Source organism: Zootoca vivipara, chromosome 2 (genome assembly GCF_963506605.1).
Source record: "Zootoca vivipara chromosome 2, rZooViv1.1, whole genome shotgun sequence".
In the NCBI taxonomy this organism is placed as follows: domain Eukaryota; kingdom Metazoa; phylum Chordata; class Lepidosauria; order Squamata; family Lacertidae; genus Zootoca; species Zootoca vivipara.
Window position 1 is genome coordinate 97,727,596 of NC_083277.1, and position 13,470 is coordinate 97,741,065.

General features: G+C 45.0%; 1 protein-coding gene across 13 annotated transcripts in view; it reads right to left on the reverse strand.

The window, feature by feature from the left end:
• The window catches only part of AATK (apoptosis associated tyrosine kinase), a 114,140-nt gene that overhangs the window by 87,729 nt on the left and 12,941 nt on the right, over window positions 1-13,470 (reverse strand). For 7 of the 13 annotated variants that reach the window (XR_009557053.1, XM_035104126.2, XM_060270909.1 and 4 more), the window contains exon 1: window positions 1,837-2,912. The exons of 1 other annotated variant lie outside the window; for it this stretch is intronic. Coding sequence is in view for 5 of the 12 variants with exons in the window: in XM_035104126.2 (XP_034960017.2) it covers window positions 1,837-1,924 (88 nt within the window). In the remaining 7 variants the exon portion in view is untranslated. Of the gene's footprint in view, window positions 1-1,836; window positions 2,913-9,860; window positions 9,892-13,470 lie in introns of those variants that run through there. 5 more of the 13 variants (XM_060270908.1, XM_035104132.2, XM_035104133.2 and 2 more) reach the window with 4 other exon arrangements.

A 13,470-nucleotide genomic window follows, 5' to 3' on the forward strand; every position in this document is an offset into this window, starting at 1 on the left:
ATGAACACCTAGAAGATGAAAGCAAAGTAATCGCATCCCTCTCTGTTTATCAACCTCCATCTGTGGCCAGATTGGTGAAATGCAAGGTCAGCTCACACACTGCAACAGAAACATACATAACTAAGGAAACAGGTCCACTTTTATTTGGGGCATGCACTTGAGACTTAACACGAAAGCTGCAAAATAGCTACTTATATAACATATGATTCCCTAATGCCTACATGACGGAGTTGCAAGTTCTTGTATGCACAAATTGAAATTTGGCTGAACAGCATTTCACCAATTTTTGCTGAAGACTGTATAAAGAAAAGAAAAGAACCCGAATAAATTTATTTATCAGTGAGGGCAGAGTTTGGTTTGTTTGTGCTATCCTCTATCTCCCCCCCGGCATGTTTTTCATTGGACAGGTGCCTTTTGAGAAAACTCAACCCATTACTGAGCCCAAGACATCATTCCAGGCCTGCCAGGTAGCAACTGCAGTGGAATCCAGAAAGCTGTGCCAAGATCGTATTATCAGGGCAGAACACGGCAGTTTGTTTTCACATGAGAAATCCAGCGGAGAACATAAAAGTGACATTTGGAGGTACTGAAAACAAATTCATGTTTCATTCATAGGTGACTGAGTCAATCTTCCACCAGCGTGGCAGATAAGGACTAGGGGCACAGAAATTAGTGGAAAGAGATGAGGTGGCAGTTTCGTGTGGAGGGGAGAGGGACCCATGAGAATTAGAAGCTATTTCAGACGATAAAAGCAAAAGGCACCAGGAAGACAATGGATGTGAAACTGGGATGCCGATGTAGAGATTAGGTTTCTACCTTTCAGGATTTCTGGCTGAGAAAAGCAGGGAAACCTGTCACCAGAAGATGTACGGTAAGTCCCTCTGGGATACAACAATTCTGACTTTGCAGAGTCAACATGCTCCTGCTCATCCACAAATCAAGGACTAGCAATTACCCAGACAAAAGGTTTGTGGCTGAACAGGGTCAAAAAAATCAATCACCTCTAGCAAAGGGATGTTTTAATACAAGGCTGACACCCAGCACAGAGAACGGCCCAGCAAGGCAAGGAGGTTCCCTCACTCCACTTTTGCTTGAGTTTACGCAATACAACCTTCACAAGAACGCAGAGCAAAAGGCCCACAAGGGTTATAAGCCACATAAAATTCCATCCCTTCTGCAATTGAAGGGAACTTCCAGGCAGGAAATTCAAAACATCAACCACTCACAGGATCTCACCCAAAACAAGTCACGTTTTAAAGAGTGGCCACCACCATAAATATCTTGTTTGCAAGGTATGCCCTCAGAAGATGTCACATACACTAGAATGAGCTGCGCTTTAAATGTCAAATTATCTCATAGGGAAGATGCCCCAGGAACTCTTTGCACATTTCCAAAATGATGGAAGGGGAGGGGAAACAGAACAGTTGATAAATGGTGGTGCAACTTTTGCAGGAAGAATCTGTTCCTGAGGAGTCTTTCTAAAAATCACAACCCAAGACAAAAGCAGTGTGTGGGAGCAGGGGACCGAGGTACTGTTGTTTTGTTTCCTTCCTTGATTTAACTGCCACCTTTACCACCAGCGGCCTGATAAAATGGATCAGATTCAGCGAAGGGTTAAACAATGCAAAGAAGTGCAGGGGGGGCAGGTAGAGGATAATTGCCTGCAAGGGGAAAGAAATCTGTAGCTGAAGTGGGAGGCAAGGAGAGGAAAATCAAAGAATTCAAAGGCGATTTTTGGGAGGAGGGGAGAGAGAGAGGGGAGGAGGAGAAGAAGAAGGGAAAGGGAAATTGAGAATTCATTACTTTTTTAAAAAAACAGAAATAAAGCCAACTTACCGGGGTCGAAGTGCGAACTGAAGGCAAAGCTGGGGTTGAAAAATGAAGCCGACATGACAATAGCCAAGAGATTTGCCACCATTCCCATGGCAAAGCAGAAGGGGGGGAGGGTTGTAGGGGGTGCAGAGAAGAGAGAAGGGGGGGGGTGGATCAAAAAAATAAATGACAGAAGCGGCAGACACTAGGCAGGTGAGGCGGTGGGATGAGGGGAGGGGGCTGAAAGCTCTGGCAACTCCAGAAGTTGCGCCGGTGCCACATTTAAAAAAATCACCATCTCCTTTCCTCTTGATAGCACAGCCAGGGAATTCAATGCTGCAGCTCCTCCTCTTCCTCCATGTTATTATCCCAGTGCGTCGCCTTCAGGTATTTTTTAGCCGATTACATCCTCCATGGGAAGATGAAGGGGGTTCGGGTTGCAACGGCCACAGTTGCAAGTGGTAGCATAAGCGAGTTGCTTATATATATATATATTTGTTTTCTTTTTAATTTGAGGCTGTTGTTTTTAATCGCAACGGCCCCGGCGTTCGGCGTTGCAAAATGCAAAATCAAGCCAAAACAGCTGCTAAGAGACGCTTGCCTGCAAAAGCAAAATAAAATTGCACCTGGGTTGGTGCCGTCCTCCAAAGAATGGATACAGCCTAGCGAGTGCCTTGCAAAAGGAGTGAGAGGAGATGTAGTCGCGCACTCTCCACCCCACCCCCCCTCTCCGGCTGCCACACAGGGGGGAAAGCTTTGCACCAAAACAAGAGAAAGCTGGAGCGCCGAGGAGGTGGGGAGGAAGAGATCACTGGCTGCAGCGATAACGCCGGGGCAGGAGAGGAAGCTGCAGAGCGTCGGCAGAACACCAGGGCAGCTGCCGGTGCTAGTGGGAATGCAAAGGAAGGAGCTGTTCCAGTGCTGACCCTGGGAGAAGCAGCAGCCACAGCAACGCCATCTTGCTCCAGATCTGCCCTCCCCCCAACACTGCAGCAAGCGGCAGGGAAGGAGCGAGGCGGGGGGGAAGGGAGAAGAGGGAGCCGGGCAGCGCTCGCCCAGGTGGCATGGCTTGGCGCGCGCAATGGGTGAAGAAGGGGCGTCGCTGCCGCACGTGCAGCCAAGTGTGACCCGGGTGAGATCGCGCGCGCGCACACACACACACTACTAACTACACACGCCCTTCGCTCGAGCCGGCAGCAGGGCTGCGCGCGCACACATTTGCCCAATCCACTCGGGCGGGCAGGAGCAGCCCTTCCCGTTCACACGCGCAGCTCCGCCAAATACGAAACGCGCTCGCTCTCTGCGCTTTTGAGCAGGTTCACACGCTGACCTGCGCTGCTTGGCTAAGCAAGGGGAGGCGGGTCAATCTTAGATATAAGCAGATTCACAGGCTATATATATAAAAATGTAAACTGGGCATGTGGGTTAGTCTCCACTTTTTCCGAAACCGCTTGACCGAATGCATTCAAATTTGGACACAACGTCACATGTGGATATGCGAAGGTTTGGATACGTTTGTGTAGATAGATGTCACACCTATGGCAGGTAAAGCACTGCAGGTAAAACCCACTGTTCCCGAACACAAAACAGCCGGGGATGCTGGGAACACAGGAGAGGTTGCAAAACAGCGCCCTCTCACTACGGCTACACTGGTATTGCAGCTAGGAAACCTTCCCTCTCCACAGGATCTTGGCTCGGCTTTGTAGACTGGGCCTAGGGGGTGGGATAGGTCATAGGTTGGGACAGAATGGGGGGAATCACAGGGGTGACCAGGGGGTGGGGGGAGGAGAGGCAGAATAGGTCATGGGTCGGCACAGGGTGGGGGCAGTCACAGGGATGAGCCATAGCAATGCATGGCCGGGCCAGCTAGTAAATGTATATAAAGAATGGAGTTTCCTACGAGTCTTGTTGCAAGGCCATAGGGACCGACAGAGGCAAATGGAAAGGGGGGGCAGATCTTCCCCTGCACTAGTTGGGAAGGGTGTATGGTGTTATTTAATGTGGAGAAAGTATAAATTGTGAATGGTTGTAATGGTCATGAACTGAGGCAGAGAATATTCCTGAATGATCTTACAAATCCTTGAAAATGCAGGCCCGTCAGGGCCATTTTATACATTGCAGATTACAAAGAATGATGTGGTAGGATTTTGGAGGGTGGGGAGATCTTCCTCCACATACACACACACACACACACACACACACACACGTATATAATTAACTATAGCAGCCTTTCCAAACCTTGGGTCCCTAGATGTTGTAAGGACTACAACTCCCATCATCCCTGACTGCTGGCCCTTCTCGCTAAGGATGCTGGGAGCTGTAGTTCAATAACATACGTGGACCCAAGGCTGGGAAAGGCTGAACTAGGTCAAAGAAAGGGTTAAGCTGCTTTGTCAAATATGATTATGCATTATTGTTTTATTTATAAAATGTATATGCCACTCTTCATTATAGATGATGCCCCCCCTTCAGCAGATGACGTCGGGGCAGGTAATAACAAAACAGAATGCAACAAAAGAGAAGATGCAGTCAAAATAATCAGTTGTAGAGCAAAAACTATCTCGCTGTGCTGGCCCTATACATACATATTCAGAGGACCTGGCAAAAGAAGAAAGTTCCCCAGCCAGCCCCAAAAGATGGATGTTGGCACTACCAGTTGAACCTTGGAGGAGAGGGTGTTACATAACTGAGGTGGTGGTCCCTTACGAACAAACAAAACCCCTCACATATATACATTAAAACCAGGGGGGGAGATATTCAAAACACCCCACCCAATTCTAACAGTGGTTTTTGCATGGCACCTAAAGATATGCAATGAAGGTACCAAGCGAGCCTTCCTGGGGAGAGCACTCCACAAAGCGGGTGCCACCACAGAAAAGGCCCATTCTCTGGACCTTACGGAGGAGGCACACAAGGAAGGGCCTCAGATGATGAGTGTAGGTTCCAGGGCGATTCAAAAAGGGAAAGGCGGTCCTTCAAGTACAGTATTGCGGTCCCGAGTAAATACCTTTTGGCAGTTCCTCTCCACCCCTCTATCTTTGGGAGAGAAATACCATCTTTAAAAAAAGAAAAAGAAAAGCCTTGAGGACAGGTCTGCTATGCTGAGTGAACAGCATATGTTTACAAAATCAAAAGGTTGTATAAACAGAGGGTGAATGTAGAATTCATAGTATTTACCTCAAACAAATAAGATAGCTCTCCTCTCTTTTCTCTGCCACTGACTCCCCCTATTTGAGTTAGTAGTTTTGGCTGCATTCCTCTGGTACTTCCCTGAAACAAATGGCTGTATTTGCACAGGGGAGAAAAGCTACTCCGACCTCCTTCAGAACTAGATGAGGAAATGAAACGTATTTATTACATTTCTATCTTGCTATTCCTTCACTGAGGAGGAATAGCAAGGCTGAGGCTCCAATACTTTGGCCACCTCATGAGAAGAGAAGAATCCCTGGAAAAGACCCTGATGTTGGGAAAGATTGAGGGCACTAGGAGAAGGGGATGACAGAGGACAAGATGGTTGGACAGCGTTCTTGAAGCTACGAACATGAGTTTGACCAAACTGCGGGAGGCAGTGGAAGACAGGAGTGCCTGGCGTGCTCTGGTCCATGGGGTCACGAAGAGTCGGACACGACTAAACGACTAAACAACAATTCCTTCACACAGGGCAGTTTGCATGGCCTTTCATCCTTTATCATCACAACAACCCTTTGAGGTATATTAAGATTCAGAGATACTTATTGTCAGTTTTGTGGGAATTTCAACTGGAGTCTTCCCACTCTTATTCCAATGTGCTAAACACTACATCACATCATTCAGATGCTAGGATCTAATGGCTCCCAGACTTTAGGATCAGTGGGCTGCAGTGTCAACTCAACATATAATGTTTCAGTTTAATCTCACTGTAAACAAGTGGTACAGTGACAATAAAGTATTCTAAAAAAATTTCTATTTCTAATTGACCAAGAATGCAGCTGCCACTGTTTTTTGAATCTCCAGTAGCAATGACCTGAAATGTATGTGGAGGTGCTTCCTCTGAAGGCTGGTTCCTTGCATAATGTCACTGCCATGCCATGCCATGCCATGCCTTGCCCTCTCTCCTCTTTCCTGGGATGACATTTTAGCACCAGAGTGGGCCTGTGGAACCAGATGCCACCCAGTTAAATTGCAAGCCATATTTTAAAGCAAGCCACTGGCCATGGACAAAAGCTCAAATCCTGAATTAACATTTTTAGTCTGGGCCACAAAGTATAGAAATGGTGAAAACATACCTGACTTGAAAGGCCTAATGTTTTAATTAAAGCACCCGTCCAGACCCAGTAATCGGAACTCTTTCACCCAAATAATGTACTTGCAACAGCAAGCAGCCTGAAAATCTTCAGCTCTTAGTATGGGCACCTATATTTTCCCACAGTCCATGTTAATATTTAAAGCTGAATTTGTGTACAGTATTAATTTTTCATAGGAGCCATGGTTGCAAAGAACATAGTGCTGTAGATGTCATCCTGCCATAAATAGATCTTACGTTAGGAGCGAGGGGATGGGGGGGAATTAAAAGGTCTCCTTGTGAATAAATGTTCTTTGAGAAGCCCGCCCCGATGTTTTTGAGCTCATTCTCTGCCTTCCTGGGGCACAAGATAATACTGCATTGTATGCAACTACAATTCCCATTTGTAAAACAGGAGTGCAGAACTATTTAATGGGTGGTTACAGAGGCAGATAACCTGAGTGGGAGCAGACATGCTTAGAACACAATCGGCTTTCAAACAATATTCCTTTAAAACAGGAGGGTGGCATTTATTTTTTTGAAGTTAAAGAGAGGTGAATTTCATCATCCTGCTTTTGAGACAAGACCCCAGCTGATAGAAATGGGTGGGAATCCCAAAGAACCACAGCCACCCACAGACAAGTCCTTATCCAAACCAGACAGCATCTTAAAAAGCAGAGACATCACCTTGCCAACAAAGGTCTGTATAGTTAAAGCTATGGTTTTCCCAGTAGTGATGTATGGAAGTGAGAGCTGGACCATAAAGAAGGCTGATCGCCAAAGGATTGATGCTTTTGAATTATGGTGCTGGAGGAGACTCTTGAGAGTCCCATGGACTGCAAGAAGATCAAACCTCTCCATTCTGAAGGAAATCAGCCCTGAGTGCTGACTGGAAGGACAGATCCTGAAGCTGAGGCTCCAATACTTTGGCCACCTCATGAGAAGAGAAGACTCCCTGGAAAAGACCCTGATGCTGGGAAAGATTGAGGGCACAAGGTGAAGGGGTTGACAGAGGACGAGATGGTTGGACAGAGTTCTCGAAGCCACCAACATGAGTCTGACCAAACTGCGGGAGGCAGTGGAAGACAGGAGTGCCTGGCGTGCTCTGGTCCATGGGGTCACGAAGAGTCGGACACGACTAAACGACTAAACAACAACAACACAAGTCCTTATCCAGGACATCAGTTTCTTGCCACCATGCAAATGAGTTATGTAGCCTTGCCGCAAGGGGTGGGGACAAATATTTGATGTATTTTTAAAGGGAGTGAAATTCTGAACTGCAGCCTAGAATTAAAGGGGAAGGGAAAGATATCAAAGTAATGAAGCACTGCTATACCAATAGCTTTAATAGAGTTTACCAGGTTTTGTTCTGAATTTTAATTTGTATTTTGAAAGACCGTATAAACACTCTTGCATTGAACTGGCACAAAACTGAGTTTTTAGGCTGTAGATGACTATAAAATACACATTATTTTCTTCAAAAAGACTTGGGGCCAATAATCATTCAGTGTTGTCATAGCCACTAGCCAATACTTGCTAATAAAAATTGTGCAGCCCCATTCCACATAGCACTCTGTATCAGAAAAAAATATGCTAGCTAGCTCTGTGTGTGGAATGAGCATTTTTCACATTACCACTTTGGCTGGCAAAATTCAATTTACCTGCAGCAAATCACTACCTTAGAGAAAGGTGTAACTACATCAGATGAGAAACAAATGCATGTGTACTACTGTGCAATGAAAAAAGCCATTAGGAAAGACCCTCAGTATTAAAGGCCATGCTTTTTATAGATTTGGCATTTGTATGCAACATCATATAACCTCTCAGAACATCATATAACCTTTGGAAAAACAAGTAAGAATGCACTCTTCATAAACAGGTGTCCTTGTTCCCTACAATCTTTGTACAAACAAATCAGGGTGGATGTTCAATAAACTAGTTATCTGGATGAAACTTCGGTAAATGTAAATTTGTCTCACCATAATGCACAGAATGGTTGAGATGTGAAGATACATTGTGGCACTGGAATCATGCTTGGCTTATACATTATACATATTATTTATTTCTTAGATTTATTTGTAGACCCATAACCAAAGTCCTTTGGGTGATGATGCTATACATCCCACAAAGCACCAATCAATTAACGGCACAAAGTCCTATAAAACAAAACCATCGTGTGGGATCAGAGAATACAATCCACCACAAATATGTAATCTACTAACAAAGAGCCACACCCCTTTGGGGGGAAAAATCATTGTAGAGCTCAATGTTTTCCTTTCTGTATACAGTGGAACATCGGTTTATGAACACCTCGGTTTACGAATTTTCGGTTTACGAACGCTGCGGACCCATCTGGAACGGATTAATTCACTTTCCATTACTTTCAATGGGAAAGTTCGCTTCAGTTTATGAATGCTTCAGTTTATGAACAGACTTCCGGAACCAATTGTGTTCATAAACCGAGGTACCACTGTAATTCTTTCCAGAAATCATCCAGTTATGTGTTGACTGTTATCCACTGTCATTGTTATCAATGCACATAAGCTGTAATATACTGTAAAGGTATTGGGGAAAGGCGATATACCTTTTTTTTTTTTTGCTCCATAAGACGCACTTTTTTCCTCCTAAAAAGTAAGGGGAAATGTCTGTGCGTCTTATGGAGTGAATGTGTGGTCCCTGGAGCCGAATTGACCAGGGGCAAAAAGAAGCTCGTTTTGTTTTTTTAAAAGAAATAGCTAAAGGCTAACAAGAGGGAAAGAGGGGTGTTGAAAAGAAGCTTCTCAGCAGCTGATTGCAAGAGATCAGGGAGGGAGATAAGAGACCTAGCTCCCTTCCCGGCCAGCCCCCTTGCCCAGGCCTCCATTGTTGAATGTTCTGCAGAGGGAGGCTGTTTGTTTTCCCAGCAACATGTGACTGGCTGATTGGATTATCTGGCTGATTAGATTATCAAAAGCTACAGAACTGAGTTGAACAGGATTTTTTTTCCTTTGCAAAGTAAACTCAACAACTTTGAGCTGATCATTTAAAAATGGGGCTTTTCCTCTTTGCAAAAGAAGCTGCACAACTGTGAGCTGATCCCCCAAAAAACATTGCTTTCCCCCTTTCCTCCTCTGAAAACTAAGTGCATCTTATGGCCAGGTGCGTCTTGTGGAACGAAAAATACGGTAGCTTATTGGCAGAGCATCTGCTTTGAGTGCAGAAGGTCCCAATTTAAACTCCGGCAACTGTGGGTAGGTCTGGGGGTGTCCCCTTTTTTGAAACCCTTCTGCCAGTTAGTGTGAACAATACCGAACTAGGTAGCAACTTAAGAGAAGGGATGGTTAACAGGTATCATCAATATATAGAATGGGAACTGGTGTTCAGACACCCCCAGGTGGTGTAAAGGTAAAGGTAAAGGGACCCCTGACCATTAGGTCCAGTCGCAGACAACTCTGGGGTTGTGGCGCTCATCTCGCTTTATTGGCCAAGGGAGCTGGCGTACAGCTTCCAGGTCATGTGGCTAGCATGACTAAGCCGCTTCCGGCGAACCAAAGTAGCGCATGAAATGCCGTCTACCTTCCCGCCACCGCAGTACCTATTTATCTACCTGCACTGGCATGTTTTTGAACTGCTAGGTTGGCAGGAGCAGGGACCAAGCAACGGGAGCTCACCCCGTCGCGGGGATTCAAACCGCCGACCTTCTGATCGGCAAGCCCTAGGCTCTCAAACAAGCTCCTTGCAGAGAGGAGAAAGTCAACTCTAGCCCTGTTCATCCTCAGCCTTACTTCTCAACTACATACGCACTCACCTTCAGACAGGTAGTGCCGCCAGACTGCAATTCTGCTTCTCACAGTTCTCAAGTAAACAGCCTGCTGAGACTGCCAGAAGTTTTATCTGATAACACCTGGGGATCACATGGAGAGGATTTTAAAAACCAAGGTACCTCCTGGTGCTGAGAGATGGAACTGCACAGGGAGAGCCCAAGAATGCAGCTGTTAACATCACGGTGTGCTCAGCACTTACCAGCTGTGCACCCGGGCCCAGCTGTGTGCCTCTTGCCTTGAAGCAGCAAGATAGTAACACTAACAGGAAACACATGAAGCCTGTTCCAAACTCTGCAAACTCTTGAGCCACATCAAGTGTCAGTTTTCCCAGGAACCCTCCAGGAACCATAATCTGTTATGATGCAGCAGTTTGAGACTCCAGGGAATCAGTTGCTTAAAGAGCCAGCTGACTGCCTCAGGGTTTGGTGGATATCCGATGCATATCTTCCCCAGTGATGATCCAAGGCAGCGCATGGGCATGTGCTTAGGGGCATTGTGTAGGTGGGAAAGCGAGAGTGCGGATGAAGCAGGCTTCTCGCTGATCTGTGCAAGAGGCACTAAACTTGGGATCAATCCAAATCAGGGTGGGGAATTCCTCCTCAGTCCCATGTGTTTCTTCCCTTTGCTATCAGCTGAGCCACATTCAGGCTTGCACCAGTTAATGAACTTCCTCCCCACCACCACCAAAAAAAGAGAGAAACAGGGGTAGATAAAAGATCCTCTCTCTTTCCCGCTTGTGAAACGTAGAGCCAGTAAATGAGGTCGGTTGCTCCATAGATCACATGTTTTTAAAAATGCATGTAAAAATATATATGCAAATTTAAACTCATTATGGCGTATGTGTTGCACGGCTGTATTTGTCAGAAAATATTGCACCACAAGCCCACCCATGGCGAAGGCACTCTTGTATTGTGGAAAGGAGTTTATGTGGCCTTATAGAATCAGAGAATTGTAGAGCTGGAAAGGGACCCCAAGGGTCATCAAGGCCAACCCCCAGGATGCAGGAATCTCAATGCAGGCTTGTCTGCACAATCACCAAAAGTGTGCAACAAAAGCCTTCTAGACACTGTATTGCACTTCTGCAAGCGACTTTTCAATGGCAGCTCTTCTGCGATAAGGAGACAGGCCATGTGTTGCATGCAGAAGGTCCTAGGTTCAAATCTCTGGCACCTCCAGTCTGTCTGAGATCCTGGAGAGCTGCTGCCTGTTAGTGTAGGAAATACTGAACTAGAACTTGCCTCTCTGTCACTGCTGCAATCTGAAGCCAGAGAACATTGGCAAGAGGCTTACAGGTTGATATGTGTACAGGGTCTGATATATTGAAGGGAAGGAGGAGGAATCTGACATTGCTAGGTTGACTGTTGTTGTTTTTAAATTGCTTGGTTAGATTTAACTTTTAAAAATATTTTAATTCCCCATGCAACTGTAGAGATATGGCTTTGATCATGCTGTTTTATCGATGCTCTTGCTATTATTTTAAATATTTTGTTTGTGTGACTTTCGAAGGAGAACCTTTGGTTTTGAAAAATGGCATACAAGTTGAAATAATCACAATTCCTATTACCTGCCTCTTTAAAATAAAAAAAATAAAAAAATCATGTTATTGCCTGGAGAGCAATGTGCTTTTGCCAACTTCCATTGCTGTCCCACTGACTGTCTTGCCTCCCTCCCTCTCCTATGTTCTGTGGGATGAAATTAGAATTCATCAGAGCAAAATGACCAGCAGAGAAGCTGTATCCTCTCTCTACATCACCACAGAGCTTTTAGAGAGCCATTCACCATCTCTGGGCAATCTCTCATGATAACCTAGCAATATCCTGCCTGCAGATACAGTGGTACTTCGGTTTATGAACACAATTGGTTCCGGAAGTCTGTTCATAAACTGAAGCGTTCATAAACTGAAGCGAACTTTCCCATTGAAAGTAATGGAAAATGAATTAATCCGTTCCAGATGGGTCCGCGGCGTTCATAAACCGAAAATTCATAAACCAAGGTGTTCATAAACCGAGGTTCCACTGTAGTAGCCACCACTACCACATCATCAGACCCTCCAAGTATACCTATTTTCCAGGAACAGTTCCAGATTTACTAAAGCTGTCCTGGTTTCTGATTTGATCTTAGAATGTCCTGCTTTTCCTTATTTTCATTGGAGAAATATTGGAGGGTATGCCACACACAGCACCCTATTCCTGCATAAAAGTTATACATCACTGGGACATATCCTTTCCAAATATTTTGGGTGGTTTTGGTTTCGTTTTTTTCAATGCTTGAAGTTCAAACCAAACACTCAACAAATTACAAATAAATTCCAAGGACACGGTATCGCCCTCCATATGACAAACAGAATCTAAAAGATATCTATGAGATCCATGAACTGCATTCCACGTAGCAATCAAAATGGCCATGAATGTCCTAACAGGAAACTTTCTGCAGTTAGGACATTCAAACTACAGTTTCCAGGATGCAAAATAACTGTGCTCTGAGTGACCTGACCGCGGGTGGCGCTGTGGGTTAAACCACAGAGCTTAGGGCTTGCCGATCAGAAGGTCGGTCCCAGCTCCTGCCAACCTAGCAGTTCGAAAGCACGTCAAAGTGCAAGTAGATAAATAGGGACCGCTACAGTGGGAAGGTAAACGGCGTTTCTGTGTGCTGCTCTGGTCGCCAGAAGCGGCTTAGTCATGCTGCCCACATGACCTGGAAGCTGTACGGCGGCTCCCTCGGCCAATAATGCGAGATGAGCGCCGCAACCCCAGAGTCGGTCATGACTGGACCTAATGGTCAGGGGTCGCTTTACCATTTAAGTGTCCTGACAATGCAATACCCCCAAAGAGAAATATTTCTTTTGAGAAATACATGGGGAGGTAAGGAAGATTAGGTAAGCCACACTTTTAAGGCTGGAGACACTGGCCTAGGAAACTAAGGGGAGGAGGCAAAGAAGTGATGGAGGATCTGAAAGGCATATATTGATTTTAACTAACCCACCTACAGATTTCTCGAGTTAATGTTAATCAGCCTCTAGAGAAGTTCAGCTTAAAATGGAGAGTTCTCCTTTGATCTAGCAATTCAGTGCCTGTTAAACTTAATCTTGCATATTCAAATTTCTAATAGCATAATTTAGTGAAAAATTCCCTAAACGATACGAACACTTGGTAACGTTTTTAGGTGAAACTGATCGGAGTAAAAAGAAAATATCCAAAACAGTAGTTAGGAGCCCTGAAAGAGCAGGGGGAGTTCTTTCTCTTTTTTTAAAGAAACGAAAATGTATGCCCCAAATAATTCGCAAACTGCAGGAAAATAACCAACAGATTACCGTTATGGAAAATATACAATGAAATTAGTAATTATGGTAATTGAAACCACCATGTAAACAATAATTCAATCGTAACAAATAATGAACACTTAGAATTTTGGATGTTATCCAATATATTTGGCTGTTTTCCAAGCTGCAAGTATGAAATAGTAGAAGGGCGATTGATTAATTGTGCGAACCTATCCTCCAATTGTGATGTTTAGTTGAGGACAGGATAACAATATGGAGTGCTAACCTACTGAGTTTAATGGGTCTTACTGCTAAGTAAACAAGTATAGGAAGGT